The sequence below is a fragment of the Thamnophis elegans genome, chromosome 5 (assembly GCF_009769535.1).
Source record: "Thamnophis elegans isolate rThaEle1 chromosome 5, rThaEle1.pri, whole genome shotgun sequence".
Taxonomy (NCBI): Eukaryota; Metazoa; Chordata; class Lepidosauria; order Squamata; family Colubridae; genus Thamnophis; species Thamnophis elegans.
Genome location: NC_045545.1, coordinates 52879992 through 52903165, shown reverse-complemented (window position 1 = coordinate 52903165; position 23174 = coordinate 52879992). Strand labels below are relative to the sequence as shown.

The 23174-nt window shown below is 40.8% G+C and overlaps 1 protein-coding gene across 5 annotated transcripts in view; it reads left to right on the top strand.

Annotated features, from left to right (window-relative positions):
• The window catches only part of PIK3C2B (phosphatidylinositol-4-phosphate 3-kinase catalytic subunit type 2 beta), a 110463-nt gene that overhangs the window by 61004 nt on the left and 26285 nt on the right, over positions 1 to 23174 (top strand). For all 5 annotated transcript variants that reach the window (XM_032218179.1, XM_032218178.1, XM_032218177.1 and 2 more), the window contains 5 exons: positions 8840 to 9007; positions 10616 to 10727; positions 17204 to 17346; positions 21760 to 21948; positions 23047 to 23140. In XM_032218179.1, the coding sequence (XP_032074070.1) occupies positions 8840 to 9007; positions 10616 to 10727; positions 17204 to 17346; positions 21760 to 21948; positions 23047 to 23140 (706 nt within the window). The remainder of the gene's footprint in view (positions 1 to 8839; positions 9008 to 10615; positions 10728 to 17203; positions 17347 to 21759; positions 21949 to 23046; positions 23141 to 23174) is intronic.

Here is a 23174-nt window from a genome sequence, read left to right as displayed (position 1 = left end):
AGAACGGGAGAGATCTTGTACATTCTTAATGTGATGAGAGAGATGATGGATTTTTAAAAATATGTTTTTCTGTGAAATGTCTACTGCTCAGTGGCAAAGGATATGATACGCTATCTCCCGAGAAGGCTCAACCCATTTTTAAAATCTCAAGACAATGTGTCAGGAACCCAACACTGTCACTGAACCAGCCTGGAATAGATAAAACTAAGTATCATCAACATACTGACAAAGTTTGTGTGTTTGTGTGTGCAAGCATCCCTTCAATTTATTATTGATTCCTGGTGACCGGCTAGACAAGTCCATGAATTGGCAGCATTTTCCGAAATAGCTTGCTGTTGCTTTCTTTTGGGGGCCAAGAGATAGTGACTGGCCCAGTCACACAATGGGCTTCATGCTAAAACTGGAATAGAACTCACAGCTTCATGTTTTGAAGCTTGATGTTTTAACCACTATGCCAAGCTGGCTTCAAGCTGGCAAAGCCTCATCCCAACATGGCCTGTGGCATCCCTCATTGGTGTATTCAGAAGCTCGACTCTTCTACCCCTTCGTGCAATAATGTTTTTAGGCATTCTGGTCGCACAGTTTTGCAGGTAAACTCTACCCACTGTCTGGAGTTTGATCCTGATGGGGCTCGGTATTGAATCAGCCTTCCATCCTTCTGAAATTGGTAAAATTATGACCTCTATTGTTGGGGGTAATACACTGACATTGTGAACTGCTCAGAGAATGGTGTAAAGCACAATGGAGTGCTATACACCAATGGGGAGCAGCCCTCTTCGGACCGTGTCCTCTTTACTGGACTTTGCAGAGGAGAAGGCTAAGATCATTAAGACCTCCTCTCCTACCCTGATATCAGCCTTGTACGAACTTCGCACGGTTGCGCAATCTTTTAACTGGTATGGCGAGTGTATGGGATTTGCATGTGATTGAGTGAATGATCCCACCTTTTTTATTGCCTATTATTGTTGTATTTTTTGTGTTTTAATTATTACGTGGGGACTGCTTGGGGTGAACGAATGAGTATGTCTGATTCGGAGGACCTGTCGAGGAACGCGGGGGTCATTGGGGTGGTCGGGGGAATTACGGACACGGGAGTGGGCCGGAGCATTACGGTCGTAACAGGGAGGGGCAGATATGGCGGGGACTTTAGGGCTGGCCATTACCGGGGAAGGAGGGCTCGCTACGTTACAGAGATACCTCCTTCCGGCCCTATGAGTCCCACTCCAAGGCCAGATGGCGCGAGTAATCAGGACCCTGGTCTCAGGCTGTTGTCGCTAAATGCCAGGTCTGTAGTTCATAAGGCTCCTCTCGTCCGGGACTTAATTTTAGACGAGAGGGCAGACCTGGCATGTATTACTGAAACCTGGCTGGGCCAGGAGGGAGGAGTCCCCCTCGTAGAGATGTGCCCAGAGGGCTTTCAGGTGCTCCATCAGCCGAGAGCTCAGGGAAGGGGTGTGGCCATTGTTATCCGAGAGTCTCTAGTACCTCGTAGGATCCCTGCTCCGGAGCTTGTCGGGTGTGAGTCCCTGCTGGTGAAGTTGGACCTCAAGGGTCAAGTGGGTCTGCTGTTAACGTACCTGCCTCCCAACAGCGTTGCAGCAGCCCTCCCCTCGCTCCTCGAGTCGGTAGCCGAGCTGGCAATTGAGTTCCCCAGGCTTATGGTTCTGGGGGATTTCAATTTGCCTTCGCTCGGTGGTCACTCTGACGGAGCGCAGGAGTTCATGGCTTCCATGACAGCCATGGGCTTGACCCAAGTAATTCGGGGCCCAACCCACTCGGCGGGTCACATGCTCGACCTCGTATTTCTCTTGGAGCAGTGGACTTGTGATCTTGGTCTGAGGGGTAGTGAGATCGTACCCCTGTCGTGGTCAGACCACCACCTACTGAGGCTTGACTTTCGGAGACCAAACCCCCATTGTAGGGAGGAGGAACCGACCAGGTGGTTCCGCCCCAGGCAACTTATGGACCCTCTGAGGTTCCAGACGGAGCTTGGGGTTATTCCTGATACCCTCGCCCGCAGTCCGGCGGAGACTCTGGTTGCTGCTTGGAACTCGGCAGCGACGGAGTCTCTTAACCGGATTGCGCCTCTACGGCCGCTCCGAGGCAGTGGATCCAGGAGGGCCCCTTGGTTTACTGAGGAACTCCGGGAGAGGAAGCGCGGGAAGAGACGCCTAGAGCACCAATGAAGATCCAATAAATCCGAATCGAACCGAGCACTTTTAACATCTTGCATCAGAGATTACATCCGGGCAATCAGGACGTCAAAAAGAACTTACATTGCCACTCTGATTGCTTCCGCTGAGTCGCGCCCAGCCGCCCTGTTCAGGATAACCCGTTCCCTCCTAAATAGGAGGGATACGGGTGATCCTTTGCAGGGCAGGGCTGAGGACTACGTCCAGTTTCTCGCGGATAAAGTTGCTCGGTTTCGGGCGGACTTGGACTCCAACCCTGCAGAACCAGCCGAGGCACTAGGGGATAATCTGGTAGGTCATCGCTGGATTGAGTTTCAGGCTGTTGCCCCTGAGGACGTGGACAAGGCCATGAGAGCTGTAGGTGCCTCCACATGCGTGCTGGACCCGTGCCCCTCCTGGCTGGTTGTTAACAGCAGGGAGGTGACACGGGGCTGGATCCAGGCGGTTGTTACCGCCTCCCTTCAGGAGGGAGGGTCTTTCCCCCCGCTTTAAGGCAGTGGTGGTGAGACCCCTCCTGAAGAAACCATCTTTGGATCCAGCCGTTCTAAACAACTATCGTCTAGTCTCCAACCTCCCCTTTGTGGGGAAGGTTGTTGAGAAGGTGGTGGCCTTTCAGCTCCAGCGGTCCTTGGAGGAAGCTAGTTATCTTGATCCATTCCAGTCTGGCTTCAGGCCTGGCTACAGCACAGAAACCGCTTTGGTCGCATTGACCGATGATCTCTGGAGAGCCAGGGATGGAGGCCATGCCTCTATCCTGGTACTTCTGGACCTCTCTGCGGCTTTCAATACCATCGACCATGGTATCCTTCTGCGACGACTGCGGGAGGTGGGGGTGGGAGGCACTGTTCTACGGTGGTTCTCCTCTTACCTCTCGGACAGTCGGTGTTAGTCGGAGGGCAGAGATCGACCCCTAGGCCCCTAACATATGGGGTGCCGCAGGGTTCGGTCCTGTCCCCCCTACTTTTTAATATCTACATGAAACCGCTGGGCGAGATCATTCGACGGCACGGGATAAAATACCACCAGTATGCGGATGATACACAGTTGTATCTGTCCGCCCCATGCCAACTCAATGAAGCAATGGACGTGATGAGCCCGGGCCTTGAGGCTGTTAGAGACTGGATGGGGGTTAACAAGCTTGTGCTCAATCCGGATAAGACCGAGTGGCTGCTGTGCTTCCCTCCCACTAATTGGCCAAGTGTTCCATCTCTCAGGCTGGGGGGGTCAAATACTACGCCCCTCAGATAGGGTCCACAACTTGGGAGTCCTCCTGGACCCACAGCTGACTTTTGAACACCATTTGTCAGCTGTGACCAGGGGGGCATTTGCCCAGGTTCGCCTGGTGCACCAGTTGCGTCCCTACCTGAACCGGGAGGCTCTCACAACAGTCACTCGTGCCCTTGTGACCTCTAGGCTGGAGTACTGCAATGTGCTCTACATGGGGCTGCCCTTGAAGAGTATTCGGCGACTTCAGCTAGTCCAGAATGCGGCCGCGCGAGCGATCGTGGGTGCACCTCGTTTCACCCACATAACACCTATCCTCCGCGAGCTGCACTGGCTACCGGTCGATCTCCGGGTACGCTTCAAGGTGCTAGTTGTCACCTACAAAGCCCTTTATGGTATTGGATCTGGGTACTTGAGAGACCGCCTACTGCCAATCACCTCCACTCGACCAATTAGATCCCACAGATTAGGCCTCCTCCGAGTTTCATCAGCCAGTCAATGTCGACTGGCAACCACGCGGAGGAGAGCCTTCTCTGTGGCAGCTCCGACCCTATGGAACGAACTCCCCGTGGAGATTCGTACCCTCACCACCCTCCAGACCTTCCACATAGCCCTTAAAACCTGGCTGTCCCGACAGGCCTGGGGCTAAAGACCTTAACCCTGCCCGAATAGTATGAATGTTGTGCTTTTAATGATGTATTGTCTTATATGTAACTTGGTTTGTCCTCCCCTCCCCCTGAACTGTGAGCCGCCCTGAGTCCCCCCAGGGAAAAGGGCGGCATACAAATAAAGTATCTTATCTTATCTTATATAAGTCTTAAGTGCTATTGCTATCACTGTTATTCACTCAGGCAGGAATTAAAGCCCTGCAAAACTCTGTCATCCACCATCAATCTTCCAGAAGAATATCATTTAATAGTGGTATCAAATTCTGCTGAGAAGTCCAACAGGTCCAAGAGTTCTATATTGCAGACCTGACAAAGATAATCTATGAGAGCTAGTACTGTTTCTGGCTTATATTCAGAAACAGTTTGATCCCAGAGCACTGTCTTCCTTCATCAGAAACACAAGGTGACTTTAGAATGTGTTGGTCCATCCAAGAATAATAGATCAGAATATCTAAGTTGAAGTTAGGCAATGTCCAGCACATTGTGTCATCCTGTAGCAAAACAAAGCGGCCTTCATAAAATACAGAGTGCCTGACTATCCATTGAACCCAAATTCATGCACTGATAGTTATTGTTTATCCTCCTTTTTAATGGAAATTCTGCTTTATGTAATAAGGAGTAGATACGCAATATAGGGAGCTGATTGTTATCTATTCTATCTGTTGTTTTTCTATTCCACATCAGGACTTCCACAGTGCTCGAGTTCTGTTTTTTGAGACCACAAATATAAGAAGCAAATCTACAATGGGACTTTATTTCTAATATCTCTATGCTATGATCTAAAATTGTTCTAAACACACACAAAATCATGTGGTGGAAACTGTATGTGGTTTGAAAACTGTAGGTTGCTCTTCCATGCTCTGAAGTAATCGATGTATTATAAAATAACCCAAATCCCCTATCAATAAAAATGGAAAAAGCTTTCAAAGCATGTAACACACATTCCTCTTAAATGAAGCTATTATTCCATGACTTCTGTATTAAAGTCTTTTATTTTTTACACGGGTAACCAACATGTGTGGCTTTCCCACCAAGTATTTGTTGGAAACTAGCTTGCAATATTAGAGGAGGGCGAACACAATAAACACAAAGAAAGTAGCTTCAGGCATGGCTTTCAGTGGCTTTTTGGCACATGTCCACGATGTGTTTGCAAACTTCAATCTGATCTTAAAAGGTGTGGGGAGGCTGTTTTTGTTTTGTTTTGGTGAAAGGGGGTGGGGAGGCTCACAGAGAAACAGATGGTGCAAAAGTGACAAACTGGTCTGCCACGCAAAGTGCAATTTGTCCCTAACTGCTTTTGTGATTCTGCAAAATAAACCCTGCATGCTTCGACAGTTCTTCCCAAGGGCAGATGTCTACATTTGAGAATCTGACAAAATAACTTCCGAGGTATATCGGATTGCAAAGCAACTGAGAGAGGGACGGATTTCTTCTGTTAACCCTACACTCCCTGGCAGGGGGTATATAGTGCACTTTGGAATTGTTAAGGTGGCGGATAAGAGGAGTTGATCCAAAAATAGCTCAGGCAGCAAGAAGTCTGCTGCCTACTATTGAGCTACAGATAACACTTAGTATTTTTATTAAGCCATCAGAAAAGGCCGTGCGGAAGAGATAATTTTAGAAGTTGTCTCTTCCAGCGAAGAAAATCCTCAAGACTCACTGGAGACCACCATGGAAATTGTGGCCTAAACTTCTCTTGGTAGGAGTGCTTTATTCAAGCAACTAAAAATGGATTAAACTCCAGAGCGAAAAAAATGGAATGAGGCGCCTACCATGTAGCTGTTTCTGCATACCCCTAGCTAGCTGCCAGAAGGGTTTCCAGACATGAAAGGTTTTATACAGCACTTTTGGACTGTCTTTGGGTCACTATGAGGCTTCCCTGAGCCACAGCCGTATCCTCTGGCCCTGCTTATGCTACAGGATCAGCCTAGGATTCAGTTGGAAAGTAGCTGTATAGAATGGAGGAATGGAAACTTTGGAAGAAGGTTAGTGAGCCCTTCCCCCCTTAATCCAGCCCAGAAACCTCCAGATGGAAATTTGGCATAGAGAGGACTTATGTGGAGGTTTTTTGTAGTGGTGATTCCCTCCTGTCTGAATTCGCTTCAGTGGAGTTTAGCACCAAAATCCATTTTGTATGTCAGAGCTCACTTAATAAATTTATTTCTAAGCATATGCTACATGTCATTTTCTCAGCATTAATAACCACTTGTCAGCTATTGAAGGCAGGACTTTTAAGCAAAAGCAGTGGTATTTTCTGCATTTTTTTCACCTTTTAAAATGTTTGGGAATGTGATTCTCAACTTGATGTCTTAGTGATTACCAGCACAATCTTTTTTTTAAAATTTAAATACCGCAGTTGTTCATTTGCTATAATGTTGAATGCTTAACTTGCACAACCTTAAATTAACTCCTGATTCAGCTGTGGAACTGGCTGTGATCAAATTACTTCCTTTAATTCATTCAGTTCCTGTAAAATTATAATAGCATTGAGAAAAGGCAAAGTAAAGCTTTCAACACTTTCATCCTGCTAAACTGTATTTTTGAATAACAAAATAGTTAGTGAAGTGTGAGGATAATTGTCATGTTTATTTCAATGGCTAGGCAGCCATTCAGCTCTTTATATAAGATTCTATGTCCTACAATTATAAATTCTAGTATGCGTATTAGAAATCTCTAGTTGCTAATCCTTTCTCATAAACATTGCACTATGTATTGTTGTCTCTAGAGGAGAACAAACCTTTTTCTTTCCTAGTAATTTAGCCTTTTGTTTCTGAGCCTCAAGAAAAAAAACTCTAAATATTAAAAATCTTCTTTTCTTGTTTGCCTTTTTCCGTATGAAGAACTAACTTTTTCCTTCTGCCAGAACAGAGTGATTTCAGCCAAGGATTCATGTTGCCTTACCATGTTTTCTGCACTCGCTCCCCACACCCTACCCTATTCCATTCTGTGCAGCAGAAGCTTAGATGAGATACTGGTGTTAGAGCAGTGATAGTTTTTCAGCGTGACCTATTTCTTTTTGGCAGCAGCTATTTTCCAGAAATATTCTTGTTTTAGCAAAGAATCAATATAATTTGAAGGCTGAGGGGGGGCATGTCCCAGACCTCTGCCTTATTTTTCCTTTCCTTCTTTGATAAAGAGATTAAATGCATTAATACATTAAGTATGTTAAAACAAAAATTATAGTTAACTAACACAAAACATAATGAAAGGGGGAAAGAAGAATTTGTCACAATTTTAGGCTGTAGGACATTGATTACAAACTTAAATTTTGAGAAAGCTGGCTTGAGAAAGCTTTTCATGCAAGTTTATGAAGGTTACTTCACATGCATGCGTGTTCATCTTTTGCGATACCTGCCTATCCAATTCAGTCTGCCATTTAATATGTTGCATTGTCCCAAAGCAGCCTTCCTCAGCCTGAGTGCCCCCAAGATTAGAAACCTCTTAACACCCAAATTTCTCTAAGCAACATACCCAGTGGAGAATAAGTTCCAGAACAATGTTAAACTGGGGGATACTGTGAGAAATGAAAAGGAAAATTACAAGTACTTGTTTTAGAAGGCTTGCTAAAAGGAAGACCATATTGCCTTAGCACTTGCTTGCAATTGTCACGTCTTTACTGTTGGCACCTGCTAGCTAACATGCAGTTTAACTATTTTCTTTATATCCAGGAAATGCTGAACATTCTCAGCATTTTCACCAAACAATGATCTTTAGAATCACAAGAAAGATAATAAAATTAGAACACAACCTAGTCCACAAAAGTCTAATTTGTCAGATATACTGTATGTTGCACTGAAATCCAGCCAGCTAAAAATACTATGATCTGACACCTCTACACGATTATTTTATCTCCAGTGCTAATTGATTTATTGCATTTTAGTTGAGGTGTTACTTACGCTTTGAAACACAAGGAATAACAATAAAGGTTACTGAGTTCAAGTGAGGCTAGACAAGATAGATAATATGGCATTTATTCATGTCCTCTCATGTTTATAAGGATCCAGATTTAAGTAATGAATTTTATTTGCCATATATTTGGTCTAAGGCAATGGCCACTGAATGAAGAAAGGAATGAAGCCAAGGGAGAACATAAACCTAGCAGAGATGAATTACAGATAAAAGATTAGATTAAGATAAAATAGATAACCTTTATTGTCATTTTTACCTTGAACACACTGGAACCCATTAAAAATGAAATTCTGTTGCCTGCTCTCAAAAGAAAGTATATATCAACCCATACATATACATAACACACATATACACATGATTACACAGATACACACCTGTATTTGTATACACACACACAGAAACACACACACTAATCACTTTCCATTTTGAATACATAGTGGAAAGAAGAAACTTGAGAATTCACAAGGTTGATGCTATAAGAAACAAAACTGAATATTTTGATTGAACTGTGATTGTTATGAAAGAGGTCTTTTATATGCTCTATTTTAAATATCGGCTACATATCAGCATAGTAAAATGGAAATCACAGGTGTGGAATCTGTGATTCTTGAGAAACTGCTGAACTATAGCTTCATGAAACCCCTTCTAGGATGGCCAAATTTACCGTGAATTTTAATTCAGCAGCAACTGGAGGACCATAGGTTCCCCAGTCCTGTGAGTAGCTAGTGAGATAATTATTTTCTGTGATAGAAATTCTGTAGTGGAAATTCAATTGAACATTGCTTTAAAAAATATAATGTGAATCTATGGTATAATTTTAAGCTAATTTATTGTAATCTCTTTCAGGATATGTTTCCCAGTTCAAATGAATCGTCTGCCACGGGAGACTCTTCTGACAGCCACGCTCTTTGCTATTCCACTCCCACCTCCTGGGAGTTCTTCGGAGACAAACAAGCAGCGCCGCACCCCAGAAGCTCTGGGTTGGGTCACTACTCCTCTTTTCAACTTTCGACAGTAAGTGTGCCTGCTCCTATTACTTCTGTGGGAGGAATAGTGAACTCCACTGAGGATAAACAATGCAGCTTTTCAGAACATTTGAGATGAATTCCAAGGAGTTCACTGTATTACTCTATTATAACAAGCATAGAAAAGGAATCTGAATAACTCTCATCAATTAGAGTTCAACTCATTCCCCAAAATATGCACTTAAATTGGCAGGTGAATGCATACTGTATACAGATATCCATATACTATATATTCATTAGATACATTGATATGAAGGGAAAAATTGCAAGGCCAAAAGGACATGATTGAATACTTTATTTTTAATTGAATCATTGAATCAAACTTTCAAATAATAAATGATCCAATGGTTCCTATTAATTGTTAGCCTTTTGTTGCTTAACACCTAAGCCACAGATATGGGGACCCATAAGGAATTGGAGTATGTATCCATGAAAAGATTGTCAAGAGAGACTTGCCTATCCACAAAATAGCCATAGTGGTTGGGATGGTCATTCCTAAAACAATACTTTACTGAACTAGCCCCTTTTACCATATGCTCTATTTATAATTTTCAAGAGATAGTCCTCAGAGAAATAGGACATTTTCCTAGTTATTTTCTCTTTTAAAAATGTTTTACAAAATCAGATGTTTCAAGAAGCCTGATGAGTTGTAGAAAAACGTTTGGGGGGCATGTTAGTTCCTACAGGCATCAAGTTACCTACTTCTAATCTATTCTATCCCTTCAGAGAAGAAACAGTGGCCCAGAGAAAGCTGGTTAGGATGGCTCAAATGACTGTGTGGTTACCCAAGATATATAAATATAGCAGCCAACATTCCCCTGTATGTTTTTTGCTGCAAAAGTAATCCAAGATTATTTTTAGATTTTGTCCTGTATAATACAAAATCAAGACAAAAATACTCTGTTTCTCTGAAAATAAGACCTCCCTGGATAATAAGCCCAGTCGGGCTTTTGAGTGCATGGACTAAATTAAGCCCTCCCCGAAAATATTGCAACACAACAGCAGTCATGAGGTGACCATGCAACCACCTCCTGCACCTCAAAAATAGTAAGACCTCTCTGAAAATAAGGCCAAGCGCTTATTTCAGGGCTCAAAAAAAAATAAAAAAAAATAGGACCCTGTCTTATTTTCGGGGAAACAGTACCTGTCAATTTACAGAATTGAAAAAACTTGTTAAATGTTAGGAAAATCTTTCTTGTGGTAAAAATGGTTCAATAGTGGAACCAAATTACCAAGAGAATGGAGAGCTTTCCTCAGCTGAATATGTTCAACAAAGACTGGACCACTATTTTCTAGAAATTCTTCATTTGGGTTCCATTTCCATGATTCTAAGTAAACAAATAAATATTGGTCATCTACACCTGCAAGTAATAATTATGCTCAACAAAGTTGGATTAAAAGTCTATTTCAAAGAAAATGCTTTAATGAGCATTTTGAACAGTGACATTGATATTGTCAGGATAACCAAGCAGCTTGAGTTTGCTCGGGTAGATTCTGTTGGAATTGCTTCCTCTTCTAAATTAATATTGTGCTTTATACAGGATCTGAATTTGCCATCAGTGACTTTGCTTCTGTTTTTCTTTTCTTTTCTTCACAGAGTCCTGACTTGCGGAAGGAAACTCCTAGGTTTGTGGCCTGCAACTCAAGGTCCTTCTAGTGCCAGATCAAGCGCTCCCAACTTTAACCAGCCCGATAGTGTTATTCTACAAGTGAGTTTCCTGCTACAGCTATGGTTTTTATGACCTAAATTCAGACAAGAGGAAGTTATAATGACACTATGTCCACAGTCTGCTGTTGTACAAGCACCCCTACTGGGCTTAATTTAAATTCCTCTTTCCAGAGATATACAATAACTGATTTGTGGAAATTTTGTGCTGAGTTTGATTCAGGTGTTGGTGAGGATTATGTTGCATGACTTTCAAAACAGAGTATCTTTGATTAATGTTAGTGCACTCCAAAATTATTGGCGTAGAGTTCCAGCTTTTCAAAGGGAGGAATGAGGAATCTATTCTACTTCATAGGTTGTTTACACAGTAATGCAAAGTAGCAATTAAGATGTCAGATTAGGACTGGGAATTCCCAAGTTCTAGTTAACCCCCAGTTATGGATGCTCATTTGTGTATTTGGGCCAGCCAATATCACAGGGAGTAGCAGCAGGTAGAAATGAAGGGACATTCCCTTACAAGCTGCCTTAAGTTCTTGAGAAAAGTCGGGAAGTCAAATATAACAAATCACCACCTCTGCCACATCAACTAATGTGCTTCAACTTTGTCTGTGCTGGGTGGGACTGGTAGGAGTTTTATCGCATCATCTGGAGGGCCATACCTTCCCTATCCATGATAAAGGATACAGGGATAACAATGCTGAAGGAAACCTCATTAGTTCTTTGGGTTTCAGGATTTACTTTTTAAATGAGAGAAGCAAAGACTCCATTATGACCCAAGGAATGAGGAGGAGGAGGCCATATTTAAATGAAAAATAAAAATGTTGTGAGAATGTGCTTTTAGTATTAATAATGCTTTACCCACACTCAATAAAGGAAGAATGCATATCTTTCCAAAAGCACAAGGAGTTTTGCACTTGTTAATTTTAAAGATCTGCATATCTTACATTTTAATATCTGAAGGGCTGTCACATAGAAAAGGGAGCGGACTTCGGCACTGTCTGGCCTTAGAGGGCAGGACCAGAACAAATGTGTTAACGGTAGAACAGGCTGCCAAATGAAGTGTGAGTTCTCCATCAGGCAGAGAATTTGCTTTAGGGCAGGAGTTTTCAAATATGATCAGCCTGTGAAATTTTTTTTTTTAAAAAATCTTATAGCTCCTGATCAAGAAGCAAAGCGTTAGAAAATTGGATGTGTTTGAATGAACTTTTTCCTCCTTTAGTTTGAAAAACCCTGCTCTGGGAGATCCTGCACTGAGTAAGGAGTTAGACCAGATGACGGTCACTCCAACTCTATGATCCTTTGATTAATTTGTGTTCATAGATGGCCATTTAGAAATCATTACATTTTCAATACCAAAAAAATGCATCTTAATTAGAGGTTTTTCCAGTGAGACCAGTCTATCAGGGCAACCTGCTTCCACTTTCGCCTTTCAATCCCAATCCAGTAACCTTCTCAGGCAGTCACTTTCTCAACTAACTATTTTTGTGTTGAATTTGTATTTTACTGACATAGTGTCTCTTTATTTCTTTGTCGGTAAAATATAAATTCAGCATTAGAATAAGACCATGAAGACTTGGTTGTCGCCCCAGGTGTGTCAAGGACCAAAGTGCTTACCTATATTAACATCCATGTTACAGTTCTACTTGGTTCCCTATATATTTGATTTGCATTGTTTTAATTGTTTTTAATCTGTTTTGATGTTCTATGACATACACCTCCCAGAGTGACTTGTGATACACAGTTATAGAAATCAAATAAATGAATCTTACAATAGTTTGAAAGACTGTGATTAAAGTCCTTGATGCCAGTTCTGTCCTAAAGCTAAAACCCGGTAGCCATAAACTTCAATGAATGTCCTTTCAAGTAGCAAACTTTTGCTCTGATAAACTTCAGATAAATTACTGGCCTTTACTAACTAGAGACACACTAATGCTATTCTATTCTGGTGGATTTTTGTTTAGGAAAGCTAAGATTATTATTATTAAGTTATCCTTTAATGCTCTTTCTTGTGAATACATGAAGGGAAAAAAATCAATGCTGGGATATAAGAAGCTTGATATAATTGTTTGCTCTTTCATAGAACTGTTTTCCTTTATGAGGGAGAGGCAGTGCTGTTTCCCTGGATCTTGATTCCCTAAATCATTCTGATTCTTCTGTTAATACCTATAATGAAGTACAAGTCCTCGTAATTTATAACCCCTTATTGTTATTCACAGTATTTGTACACTCAACAGCAACTATTTCTTCTTTTTTGATTGCTTCGTTGTCTTTTCCTTCTTTTCAACTCTAGAGGATAACTTTCCTTCTCTCTCCTCCCCTGTGTTCTTTCCATGGTATTTGTGAATAGCATTTTGGCTATGAAATGAGATGGCAAAGACTGCTGCTTAGGGTGTGGACAAAAGGAATGGAAGGCAAGGTAGAGATTGTTAAAGACTTGGCAGACAAAGAGGGAATCCAGCTGGGCTGGTTTAAAAAAAATCTTCTCCCTTGGGTCATATCATGTACACACCACTGACTTGGAGTAAAAATGAGAATCATTACTGAGTATCTGACCTTGCTCCATTTACTTCCCTTCCCTGCTGCTGCAACTCTCTGACCTGCTTCTTCAGTATTGATTTATTTGGCCTGCAACCAAGCAGTTAATTTTACTTTTCCACAGTTACTGGTACTTACAAATCCATTGAGTTCTTCATGAATTAATATATTGTTTTCATCAAAGCTGCTACTAAGATACATAGAGCATGCAATAACAAATGCTTGCTCAGTGCATTTATGTGGACATCATATCTTTATCCATAATTGGATCTGGTTGAAACTTTCTAATTGACAAGAAACCTGATCGCATCTTTCATCTTAAAAAGAAAAACTCAAAGGAAATACCTTATTAATCTATATAACAGCAAAAAGGCTCAGATTCCGCAAGAATTTTAAAGTCTTTGACAGACTGAGGCAACCTTAAAACACTGGCACTTAACTTCAGTTTGATTTTCTAAGTATTTCCAAAGATGAAGCAAAGAGCAAAGAGTGACACTGTCAGAAAACAAAGAGCAAATATGAAAGAATAAGGATATGAATTCAAATTTGAGCCTACTCTGTTGCAATTATTTTCCAGCCTGATTGCAATTGCAAAATGCATTACACTTTTTAGAGTAATGTAAACTGTATTAGGGAAAAACTGGCCAGAAGATCCATAAAATCACTAGTATTTACCCTGAGTTGAATGTATATAGGGACAAATGAAATAGTAAGGGTAGTCCTGTTCTTTGCAGTGATATTTGTGAGGTTTATGACCTTGTGCATCTTGAAGAAGTGAATATAACTCTCCATCATATAAACCCCACCAGGCGTGGATTTACCATTTGCCCCTTCTGGCTGGTTAAAGTAGCTAAGGAGGGGAGAATAAGTGAGATCCTAGCTATAACACCTTGTGGCAGGTGGGTGGGTGAAATCTCAGTAGTCTTGAATGATAATCATAGTTTTATAGCCACTACCAACACACTTTGGGGAGAAGATTCTCAAGAAAGTGATGGAACAACTAGTACATAGGATTTTGGAAGAAATAGATTGTCTGAACTCATGGCAGTTAGAATTCAGGGCATAGGACATGGGACAGCAACCTCATTAATAACTTAGGGGAAGATTATTTTCACTCGCTGTTTTAATACTATTGACCACAGTATTCTTCTGGGTCATTTGTGAGGATTGAAAGTGGGGGGGGGGGGGTGAGGCACCATAATGTGATGGTTCTTTTTCCAGAGTGGACAGATCCAATAAGAGTAGGACATGTGGAGCCCTCAAATACTCCAGGATGAGGTGCACTAGGGCTCAATCTTTCTCATACTGCTTTAAAATCTACATAAAGCCATTGGAAGCTAACCTGTCAGTTTGGGATGAAATACCTTCAATATATTTTAATTTTTTATATTATGTTTAAACTGCAAAGATTCAGTTGATTATGACTAGTTAAGTGTGTGTGTGAGAGAGAGAAGTTATATAGCTCCACCTTGTATTGACTTGGAATTGTAATATAGATGGCTTGAGCCAATGCTTGGAAACTGCTGTATTGGAAAAAGGAAAAAAAACCCTAAATCCTAATCCCAGCAAGACAAGGGAGGTATTAATTGAGAAAGCTATTGACTAGGACAGATGTCAAACTGGCAGCCTGCAGCTGGATGCATCATGTGCTGGCCACACCCACCCCAGCTCCGCAAAGGCAAAAAAGTTACAATACGTCATGTGATGTCACGTGATGTGATCAAATTTGACACCTGTGTTCTAGGACAATACAATAAAAGAGCACATTCATAATCTAGACTTCTTCTTGGAATCATAGTTCTTGCTACAGGAGCTGTTGAAGACAGAGACCAGGAAAGCTTTGGACCACCTGTATCTGATATTCCAGTTGCAGCCTTTCCTAGAACAGAACAAACTGAGAATATTCACTCATATCCTTGTCAACTCTTGCTTAGATTGCTGTAATTTGTTCTACATGGGATATGTTTGAAGACTACCCAGAAGCTGTATTTTATGCAAAATGAAGCTACAAGTGTGCTTACTAGATGATCTCAACATTGCCACATAATACTATTACTATAGGAGCTGGATTAGTTACCGGGTTATTTTGAAGTGTGTATTCCATATGTGGCTTAGGTCCTGGGCATTTTGGAGATCTCCAGTCCCAGGGAAATTCAGTTTATCCAATCCTGATAGTTACTGAAGTTACCAACCCAATATAAAGTACAGTGGGATAAGATACAGAAGTGAGCATTTTCAATGGGGACAGTCTCGTCCTCTAGAAGAGCCTACACCACAAGGTAAGTGTGTCTCCTATTCTTTTGGCCATCTGGACACATGTCAGGTTAATTTTCCTGGAAGACCTTTAGAGATTGAATGCCTTGAGCTAATCCTAGAATGTAAGAATCTAGTTACTCACTGGAATTGTTTAATGTGTTGTAATATATTGTTAGAATGCAGTCAGATTGAAGTGATGTGTATGTGAATGCATGAATATTCACATTTTAGATTTATTATATGTTTGTAATTGTTTCTTCAACATTCTAAACTAGCATTAGCTAATAGTTAGATTGCAGGAGAAAAGGGGAGGATTGGAGTTAACATTTGCTTCCGACTTTCTAGTGAAGTCATAAAGACTCAAAATATGGATTCTGATCCAACGGTTAATGCTTCTCATAGCCATAGTGCTACATTAGTTTTCCAAAGCAACTTGCTCACTCTGGATCCTTCTTAATTAAGCCATATATTTAAACCCTAAATTATTTATTTAGTCTGTTTGCTTGTCTAGCATGTTCTCTGATATTTCCACTAATTATGTATAAGAAGAAATCCTGGAGATGATATGTCTATCTAGATTTTTTTTATGCCTCATATCTGCAGGCTGGGCACAAAGAACAACCGTGCATTTGTGGTCACTTAAATTAGAATTTACTATGGAGACAGGTCTGTTGGCATATCAGAGCTGAAAAGTACATTCCTTCTGCATATGGTGTGGTGTGTATTGCCAGAATAGTGGTTGCAGAATTCAAATTAAACTTGGCAAATCAATACTCATTTACTTTTGTGCTAATATGGTGAATCACAGTTTGGGTGCATGGTATGTGGTTGCGCAGTCAGATGATTCAGTGTTTGCGGTTTCCCTAGTAACGTTAGGATGGTCAGGCTAAAAGGATAGGAGGTTTGGCATTAACCCTTTCTTTGATTCTTTTTCCTGGTTTATTCTTTGGTCTCCCTAGTCATCAAGCAGCTCCCAGAAACTGAAAACTGGGGTAGCTTGGCTTTACATTAATCCTATACAGTTGACCCAACTCAAATCACTTTTTCCCCTGTCTTTCTTGCTTTGAAGAAAAATTACTTTTAAAAGCAATGAAATATGAGTGAAGGACAAGTATAAAAGCACTACATTAATGGTCTGTTCTAAATTGGATTAAGTGGAAATACATACTGCTACATCTTGACTCCTATTACTAGGAGGGGCCATTTAACTTGTTAACTATTTTTACCAGAGACAATCTATAAAATAGATTAAATCCCGAAATACAGTGCATGATGTAACTCAGTCAATATGTTGACCTGCACATTATACCTTCTGAAATGGATAATTAATGAACAAGGAAGAGACCAGACAAAATGGAAAGACAGTAACATATTGCTTCAATTATAAGAAACCTTTTTTCTCAAGTTGTTTGTAATTCTGTAGATTTTCGTACTACATGAATATAGGGATAAATTAAGCAAGATGAATAATTTAAGCTTCTAATTTTTCCCTTTACTGTGAGACATGTCACAATTTCTGTGCTGTCTAAATTGCCACTCAGAATAGTAATATGCTAATACAACTGGGAAAAGCTAAGATGCTTTCAGACTAGTTTCATGAAGCGATATGAGAAAAGATTGCTTGCAATTAGATTGCCTTATAAATCAAGTGCCTACATTTCCAATATCAAAGAACCGTTTTTTGGATGCTGATCAAGTCTCTGTACTATTCTCCTCTCTCTCTTGCAGATTGATTTTCCCAGCTCATCATTTGAAATTAAGTTTACCAGCCCACGAGCAGCAGAATTCAGTCCCCAGTACAATTTCAACAGTCTCTTTGAGGGAGACCAGCGGAAACTAAAGGAGGTTATGCAGAAGGAATCCCTTTATTGGTGAGCGGATGGAGTATTTATCCTGATCCATGTCCATCCAGGCTGTTGGTGAAAGAAAGTCTGAAATGTTCATATTTTTGAGTAAGCCAGGTTACCTCAGGGGAGGAAGGTTGGGGTGCAAAACTGCAACTCCAGCAGAAGTCCTGCTTCCTTACCAGAACCGCCCATTCTCTGTTCAGAAGGAAGTGGCAAGCAAGTGCTATCCACTTTCCTCCTCAAGAAGTGGCTGCAGCTGCCCTTTGTTTTTGTCAATAAAAAACACAGGTGCCAAGTGACTTTTAATAAAACGTGTTATAGTAGTTAGGAAAGGTGCTGCCAAACTTCTTCAATTTTTTTTTTTGCTACCATATGCTAAAATGGCTTTCCTCCTTTTATGGCCAAACTCTTAAGCTCCTCATTTTACCTCAAAAACCCTGTCCCCCAAAAAACAGATCTTGGAACGTAGCTCAGAAGATGCCATCAGGCAACTGAAGTTGTACATTTCTCCTTGAGGCAATGTGTCCATCTTGCTGCTGATATGTTTTCTTTTTTACATAGAATTGCTAAACAAGGCTAGCTGCACATAGATATTCAGATGGTCTGTGTTTCTCTTGTCAACTAGCCCCAGGCATTATGGGAATGGTGGGGCACAATGTTGTATGTTCCAGCTTTCCAAACTTATAGATCTCCATACATTTTGATCTACAAATATCACTGTCCTCAGCAAGCATAACCCACAAGGATGTTTATCTGCAAACCAGCATTCAGAAGCATGCAGAGTTGAATGGGTTCCATTCTCTCACTAGGAATTCTTCCTTTCCATAAATTAATTATTCAAGAAATTTCTTCCACCTGCCTACTTCGTTTTTAATGGAACTGATCATCCCTTCTTAGTTTTATAGCATTTTTTCCTAATAATAGGAAGGATCAGGTGACATGAACTGCCCATGGGACTTACTTCACCGAAAAGCATGATGTGCTTTAATTGGATCAAGCAGCAAGGGAGTTAATCCCATTCATTTTTTTTCCAGGGTGCAATACTTTAAGAAAGAAACACCCATTAACAGGAAATCCAGACTTGGACCATCAGTTGTCCCCTTTCATTCATGGAAGGAGGAAGACTATGATATATATATATACATATTGAGTCAATGATTTACAGAGTAACATAAGGTAAAAAGAGAAGTTTCCTATCCTGAGAAACGTCTGTGCTAAACTCCCACAATAAGAATTCACAAGGAGATAAAAGTTCAACAGAATTAAATTAAAAACCTACATATGGAACCTATGCCAGGGATGATGAACCTTTGGGGCTTGATGTGTCAAACATTCAGAAAATGCCTACCTTAAATTTGCTTGTGTGTCATACGCTACCCCATCTTAGACAAAAGAGGTCTCTCTGGATCTCCTCTTCTCTGGACTCTCCTCTCTAGACCCTCTGGAAGTCACAAGAGAGGGCCATGCTCTTTTAGAGCCTCAAAAATAATGTGATGCATACCTCAGAAACTATGGGAGAGCAAAGCCCTCTCACTTGTATTTCAGATGTCTGGAGGTCTGGTGTGCCAACAAAAATACCATAGGCTCGCCAACTCTGGCCTGTGTCCTGGTTTCATCTTCCTTTAAATTAGAAATGGAATAGAAGTGAATAGAAATGAAAAGATTTCCAATATGGTGCCTTTCAAATATTTTGGGATTCGAATTCTTGGAATTCCCAACCTTGTTTTCAACCTTGAGTTTTTAGTTCTTGAGCATGGTGACTGGGAACTCTGGGAATTGCAGTCCCAACATATTTGGAATTTCCTAGTCTGGACTAATTTGTAATCATAGTCTTGAGTTACAGTACAGTCTCTGCACAAATTTCTAACTTTTGTTTTGTGTGTGCTCTGTTGGTTTGGATGCTCTAGTGATGTGCTATATTTTAAAGGACCCATCTTCTTAAATTGCATTATTCCCTTACATATTATTTTTTATTACAACAAACAATATTGTTCTTTGGAATTCGTCTCTTAAAATGGGGTGAACCTGCAACAATGGAGCTTTGTAATTAAAGGCAACAAACCCTTCAAAGTTTAAAAGCTCTGTGCCTCTTCATGTTAGACAGGCTGGTGCTGCAATTACATTTTTATTGCTTCCCCTACCACCACCATTACCATAAATCAGGTTGGGGGGGGGTATAAAAGACTTAAAACAGTGGAAATTCAGCAGACGAGGTATTGCTTGTCTGCACTATAAAAATTGAGGAGGCTATTATAGAGATAAGGGGTAGATTGGAAGTAACTGCAGTCCCTGTTTCTCTAAGCTGTTAACTGCAATGTCTTTTGGAAAGATAGCATTTATGCTAGGTGGCATGATCATATCCATTATTATTTTTTTACTATCTCCATAAATTTTTGCCAGTATACTTGCATATATTTTAGGAGGAAGCAATTGCTGAGCAGTGTAAAATAGAGAAACCAGTCCTTTCTTATATGGCGCAGGAGGAAATCATACATACTTTCCTGCCTGCTCTGGGTCATTGCTAGAGTGGGAGGTTCTCATGGGTGGGCAACAATTGCACTCTCCATCTTTGTTCTGGCCCCAGTGAATTAATTTCCTGGACACAACTAAAGAACACTTGTGGGAACAGAGCTAGCATTATTATATGTGATTGCCCCTCCTATCTAGCTTTGCCAAGGCCTCTGCAAGCTGCTTCCCCTCTTTTTCAAGTAACAATGCAATTGGGTTGAAATACATGGATATGGATCCTAACCACAGCCTATTATAACCCCAAGCTCCCTCCAGAGTTTCCTTGCCTTAAAGCATAGAAAGCTTGATTCCCCTAGGACTGAAAAACAATCTCCACCCCAGGAAACTGTTTCCATGAGTTTCAGTTGGAATGTTTGGCGAGAGATGGCCTTTTCCTCATTGATGAATAGCCACTGGTCAGAGTGGCTGTTTAAGCTTCAACCTCTTCCCCCAAAAGAGGACACCGATTTCAATCAAATATGCATATACTAGTTGATATGCAGGGATGCAGAAGTAGAAGCCATTCTTTTAATTACAAAACGCATAGAATACATTAGCCCACAAATGCTGCTTTCAGTAGGATTTGATTTGGATCGCATAAACAATGTCTATGAGCATCTGCAGAGCGTGTTTTCTCTTCACTAAGTACAAACCATTGCCAGTCAGCTAAAATGGGGATGAACAGATCTTATACAACTTGCTGCACTTTTTGAGTAATCCTGATCCTCATACAGGAATGTAACCTATGTTACCCCATTCAGAAGCATGTTGAATTGTCAGTATGAATTGTGGAAAGGCAAAGGCAAAGTTACATGCAAGACCAGAGATTGTTCACTCTATCGAATGACGCATTACATGCAGTTCTCAACTTACAACCACAATTGGGAGTACAATTTCCATGGTAAATTGTTGTAGTCAGTTGGATTTTACAACAATTTTATGGCAGTCAAATAAGTGAATTACGTGATTGTTAAGTAAATCCAGCTTCCTTAATGGGCTTTTTTTTTTTTTTTGCCAGAAATCCTCAGAAAAAGGTTGCAAATCATCATCAAGTGACTGCAGGATGCTGCAACCAGTTAGAAATGCAAGCCAGTTGCCAATTGGCAACTTTGGGATTGTGATCACACAATACTATTACAGTTTGTATAAGTACAGGTAGTAAGTCGCTTTTTTGAAGGGCATCGCAAATTTGAATCTTTGTTAAACAAATGGGTTATAAGTTGACGACTACCTGTACTTCTGCTAGGAAGCAGCTTCTTCCTGAACTTTGTACATGTCATAATTGACTGCAGCTTTCTTTTTTCCAGTAGCCCTTTGGGAAGACTCTGATTTTAATCCCATTAGATAGGAGATGGAATTGCTTCAGCTTCTCTCATTAGCCATCTGATTCTGTCTTTTTTCTTGGAAAGAAAATGATTTAGCTGCTAATTGAAACAGAATAGGATATTTTCACATGAATTTGCTGCTCTCTGGTGGTTACACATATGGCCACATCTTTGTGATCCTGTGCAAACCAATATCACGGTATTTTTCTGCAAACAAAAAAGTGTATGATCAAATGGCACAGGCTAGTTTTATAATGGTCCTACATAGAGTATTTTAATAGCATATAGTATTATGATCATCTACAATGCATGTCACATTTTCTCTGTATGATACAGAGATTTTTAAAAAAAAGAAGTTAATCCCAATCCATACATCCATAATCTAGTAAATATAATGGAAAAGGGAAGGGAATGGGGGTAGCAAAGCAGAAACAATTCTTTAAATTTTAAGGTGCTAGCAGCCTAATCTTGACAGGTAAGTCTGTGTGCTTTTAATCTAAAAGTAGTCCATCAGTTAATGTCTAATTGCATAATTGTGAAAAAACTGCATAAATGTTATTACATGGAGATTCTTTGTATCCTTTGTGTCTTTCTCTCATCTCAGGCTAACTGAAGCAGACAAAAAGAGATTATGGGAGAAGCGTTATTACTGCCATTCTGAGCCAGGTTCGCTGCCTCTGCTGCTTGCTAGTGCCCCAAGCTGGGAGTGGGCCTGTTTGCCTGACATCTATGCCCTGTTGAAACAATGGACATACATGAATCATCAAGATGCTCTTGGACTGTTACATGCAGCGTAAGTAATAGCAAGTATTGGAAATGTTAAAAGTGCACAGTGAACAAATAGGATGATACATTGCATTTTGATTAATCAGATCTTCCACCCTTCCATCCATCTCCTCAATGCTGGCAGTTGGATTAATTTGTTTTTCTATACTAGCTTCTTAGCAGTGGTGGGATTCAAATTTTTTTACTACCGGTTCTGTGGACGTGGCTTGGTGGGCATGGCAGGGGAAAGATACTGTAAAATCTCCAATCCTTTCCCACTGCAGGGGAAGGATACTGCAAAATCCCCATTCCCTCCCGATCAGCTGTGACTTGGGAGGCAGAGAATAGATGGGAGCGGGGCCAGTCAGAGGTGGTATTTACCGATTTTCCAATCTACTCAAAATTTCCATTACTGGTTCTCCAGAACTGGTCAGAACCTGTGGAATACCACCTCTGCTCCTTAGGCCCAATCCTGTCTTGATTCATTGTCAGTAAAATGTGTTGAACTCACTAAATAAAAGATGAATAAATGTATGAGACCTGGTTATCCATGGGACTGTTTGTCTCTTGTCATTTCTGCCCACCATGTGAGCTGATGGATTGGCATGCACCAGATCCCATCAATTGGAACAGTGCCATTTGATAGGCACCCAGGAAGTTGTACTACAATCTGTGCAGTGTTTGCCCTCTCAAATGACACCCACTCCCTCCAAAACTGATACAGTTTGCACCTTGACTTTATTCAAACAAGCCCTTAAAAGCTAGCTTATCATCAGGATTAAAGTAGGGGGCGATCCCCTTGCATACATGGTTGATTTGTGAGAATTTTGTATTTTTCTGGATAGCTGATTTTCGTGTTGCTTACATATTACTATTTTTAAATTATGTACTATAGGCTATAGCAGAAGAATCCCATCTTCTTGGTTGTAAAAACATGTTGTGGTAGTAATAATTGCGATGTGGTGTGGGGGTATCTTCATGAACTAGTTGCTATAGTGGCACAGACTGCAGTAAGAGATGGTATCAATGAGTTACAGATATTGTTGGAAAGGATTCTCAGTTTGGGGCTAGGGCATTGTGTCTAGTGAACATCTGTTATAAATTCTCTTACTGATAATGGCTACAGGTTCCCAGATCAGGAAGTGAGAAGGACAGCTGTACAGTGGATTGATTCCATAAGTGATGCTGAGCTATTAGATTATCTGCCCCAGTTGGTACAGGTGAGTCAATGTGCTTATTGAAAGAACTGCCAAG